At 35.4% G+C, this 4,281-nt stretch overlaps 1 protein-coding gene across 1 annotated transcript in view; it reads left to right on the top strand.

The window, feature by feature from the left end:
* The first annotated feature begins 2,093 nt into the window (after window positions 1-2,093).
* Window positions 2,094-4,281, top strand: part of LOC107057915 (probable LRR receptor-like serine/threonine-protein kinase At3g47570) — a 3,708-nt gene continuing 1,520 nt past the window's right edge. The window contains exons 1-3 of the mRNA XM_015303047.1: window positions 2,094-2,427; window positions 3,028-3,171; window positions 3,233-3,982. Coding sequence (XP_015158533.1) covers window positions 2,094-2,427; window positions 3,028-3,171; window positions 3,233-3,982 — 1,228 coding nt within the window. The remainder of the gene's footprint in view (window positions 2,428-3,027; window positions 3,172-3,232; window positions 3,983-4,281) is intronic.

Raw genomic sequence — 4,281 nt, 5'->3', positions numbered from 1 at the left:
CGCGCTTGCCCCAATCATTTTTTTTATTTTTTTAAAAATTGTTTTTGAAAAATATTTCAAATTTCAAAATAAATCATTTTTTATGCCACCCCCTCACCCCAAATTTTTTTGTTTTTGGAAAAAAAATTCCTGGGTCAGATCTCAGGGTCGGATTTTGGAACGGTCATCAAGATCTTGTCCTAGTTTGGGTGTTGGGGTCAGATCCTAGATCAATTATAAGGGTCGATTTTCGGATAAAAAATTATTTTCCTAATGAGTATTTTTTAGGTTCAAGCCAAAAATAAAAGATATTTTCTGAAAAATATTTTTCATTCACCAACCAAACATTAAAAAATATTTTCCAGAAAATATTTTCTACTCACCAACCAGACATGAGAAAATAAGTTAGAAATCCACTTGTTTTCCAAGAAAACATTTTCCATGGAAAACACTTTCCTTCATACCAAACACATTCTCAGTCTTACAAATACTGTTGGGTTTTTGAAAGGTGTGAATGAAAAATAAAGAGTTGCGACTTTTATGAAGAGTTGTGATTTTAATGAAAAGTTGTGACTTTTATGAAAATTTTGTGACATTTCCGAAGGGTTGTAACTTGTCAAAGGGGTGTGACCTTTCCGATAAGGCACAATAAGCATCTGTTCACACTACCCTTTGTTGTCTATAAAGAGGGATTTCCTCTCATTTTAATACAACCAATTTTCTGGACTTCTTCTACTACTACTAACTCTAGTATTCTAAATGTACTTTACTGCCGTTGAGTGGTTCGCTGACACCGTGATTTTAGGTACCAATACACCGGTGAGTAAGATCGTTCTATCCAGGGAGGATATATTCCATTAACCTTGGGTACTTGAGGGGAATAATTTCCTTAAGGGAGACTTTGCATTCAGTGGGCTCAATTTTCTTCAAGAAAAATATTTTATATATTGTTTCTAATCTATTTCCAATTCTATTTTCTCTATTGGTTTTAATTTTCTAGTTTTGAATATGCTCTTTAAACTTTGTTGTTTCTTATCAAGTTCTTCAAAAAATTTGTTCTAAGTATCTTAGGAATACAAGATGAACAACAATCTTAAGGAAATTATTATACTATTGGTAAGCAAAGAAGTAAAACTAAAAGAAGAAAAAAAATACTGCCTTCATATTTATGAAACAAGAACCCAACAAAGACAATATTGGAGGTGTTTTGTTGCTGCCAAACTTATTGTGACTTTCTTCCATTCTCTCTTTACCAAACAAAAACACATAGGTAAATAGACAATCTGATATACGATTTTGACTTTGGGTAGTGGGTGGGTGGGATGCAAGTGACAGAAACTAGCAAAAAGAAAATACTGTGACACTACAGCAAATAAAGGATTTAGCGATAATAATATAATAACCGTTATGTTATATTTAGCGGCAATAATAAATATGATATGTATAACCAGCACTATATATAACCCTAGATGCAATGACATTAACTCAATTTCCGCTAAAAGGAAAATATCTCTTTTGTTGTAGTATGAGTGGATTGTTGACAGAGTCTCACAAAGTCAACTTGTAGTACTAAAAATTGACACTCTGAAGTCTTAATCATAAAACACTCTAGACACTAACTAGTGTACGTTGCTATCCAATGAATTTTGATATCATTAGATACATATAGATCATTGACTTGCCACACCAATTCTTGTTTTAGGAAAAAGAGATACCTGTCAGTTATAGTTATGGGAAGAAGTTGCGATCTTCTCTTCGCTCTTGCAGTTTTCTTTCTGCTAATTAATGTCCATATATCTCTGTCTACTGTTCCAAATATTAGTAATGATGAAGCTGCTCTTCTTGCCTTCAAATCTCACATTTCTTTTAGTCCTAACAACATCTTAGCAACCAACTGGTCTTCTTACAGTCCTGTTTGCACCTGGATTGGAATCACTTGCAACTCCCGCCACCAAGAATCACAGCTTTAGACATTTCTAGCATGCAACTTCATGGTACCATTCCTCCATACCTTGGACACCTCTTATTTCTTGTCTCCCTCGACATTAGTGACAACACTTTCTATGGAGAATTGCCAGAAGAGTTGGCTCATTTGCAGAGGTTGAAACTGATTAATGTCACAAGCAATAACTTCACTGGTCACAAGCAATAACTTCACTGGTGACATTCCATCATTTTTAAGTTTGTTGCCTAACCTTCGAATTGTTCTCCTTTCAGACAACCAGTTTTTTGGGGAAGTTCCATCTTCCCTTTCTAATATAACAAAGCTGCAAGTGTTGGGCATAAAGGGAAATTTTCTAGTTGGAGCGATCCCTCAAGAGCTCGGTGATCTTCGTTACATGACTTTCTTATATTTGTCACTCAACCAGCTGACTGGCTCTATACCACCATCAATATTTAACATTACAACCATGCAAGTCATTGCTCTGGCCAACAACAATCTAACTGGTGAGCTTCCAATGACTATATGTGACCATCTTCCAAACTTGGTAGGGCTTTACCTCTCAAGAAATTACCTCGATGGTGTTATTCCACCAACCTTGGAGAAATGCAGAAAACTTCAAATCCTTTCATTGTCTATCAATGAGTTCAGTGGAACTGTACCAAGAGAGTTAGCCAACTTAACATCTCTTACTGCATTATATCTTGGAGGACAACACTTAAGGAGGTATGTAACGTCCTGTATTTCTCAACACAATATTAATGTATATTACACTTAGTGAATCCAAATTACAACTAAGAATTGGAGCAACAAAGTAATAGTGAACAATACTAATTGGAGCAACAAAGCTTCAACATAATTAGCATAGGACTCTTCTTTCTAACACCTGCTAATTGGGCCTGGATCCCAAATAAAACTCTCCAACATTTTACTCGGCACTAATAATCCCAACTGAATCAGTCCCCTTCACCAATTCTATCTAATAGGCCCTTACGAGTCCATGATTCACAACACGGTAGTACTATATTTACTTGCTAGAAATCTGGAATTTTCTTCCTTTTTATCTCTTCCACCAAATGTTACTCATACATTTTTTCCATTGACAGGAGAGATACCAGCGGAGCTAGGTAATCTGAAGAACCTACAAGTGCTGTCATTATACCACAGTGAGTTTACTGGTTCAGTCCCTGCAAGCATTTTCAACATGTCAGCACTACAGAACTTAGCACTTGAAGCAAACAGTCTTTCAGGTACTCTACCTTCAGAATTAGGCCATGGAATGCCCCCTCATAGAAAAATTTAACTGTGCAGATAATTATATGAGTGGTTTTATCCCTGCTTCTATCTCAAATTTTACAAGACTCAATGGACTTGATCTCGGAATCAATAGTTTCACAGGTCCAATTCCTGAATCACTTGGTAACTTAGAATACCTTGAGCTTCTGGACTTGGCGGCAAATTATTTTTCCAGCGATTCGACATTGAGCTTCCTTGTGTCTTTGACAAACTGTAGGAAACTAAGAGTAATTAGATTTGGTTGGAATCCACTAGATGGAGTTTTTCCTGCATCAGTTGGGAATTTCTCTGACTCGCTGCAAATTTTTGATGGATCGAATTGTAAAATGAAGGGAACCATTCCAGAAGAAATTGGTAATCTTACTATGGTGGCAATAATGAATCTGGATAATAATGAGTTCACTGGTCATATTCCAAATACCATCCAAGGCTTGCCGAACCTTCAAGAACTTAACTTAGGTGGCAACAAGTTAGTAGGAACCATACCAGATGCTATCTGCAATTTAAAGAATCTTGGATTATTAGATTTGTCACAAAATCAGTTTTCTGGTTCTATACCGCCATGCTTAGGGAACGTTACCAGTTTAAGGTATCTTTATCTAGCTAACAACAGGCTGAACTGGACCTTACCTTCAAGCTTGGGGAGCCTTCAAGATCTCATAGAATTCAATGTTTCCTCAAATTTATTAAGTGGGAAAGTTCCTATAGAGATTGGAAATTTAAAGGTTGCAACACTAGTTGATCTGTCAAAAAATGAATTTAATGGTAAGATCCCTAGCACACTAGGGGGTCTGGATAGAATGCTTAGGGTGTGTTTGGTATGAAGGAAAATGTCTTCCATGGAAAATGTTTTCCTAGAAAACAAGTTGATTTTTGACTTATTTTCTCATGTTTGGTTGGTGAGTAGAAAATATTTTTCGAAAAAGACTTTTAGTGTTTGATTTATAAATGAAAAAATATTTTTGAGAAATATCTTTTATTTTAACTAGAGTAAAAAATAATTTTTGAAATTGAAAATATTTTTTAAAAACAAACTTAATTTTTTTTTGGGGGTGGGGACTGGT

The sequence above is a fragment of the Solanum tuberosum genome, unplaced genomic scaffold (assembly GCF_000226075.1).
Source record: "Solanum tuberosum cultivar DM 1-3 516 R44 unplaced genomic scaffold, SolTub_3.0 scf00406, whole genome shotgun sequence".
Classification (NCBI taxonomy): Eukaryota; Viridiplantae; Streptophyta; class Magnoliopsida; order Solanales; family Solanaceae; genus Solanum; species Solanum tuberosum.
Note: the sequence above shows the minus strand (reverse complement) of the source record. Positions and strands in the feature narration are given on the sequence as shown.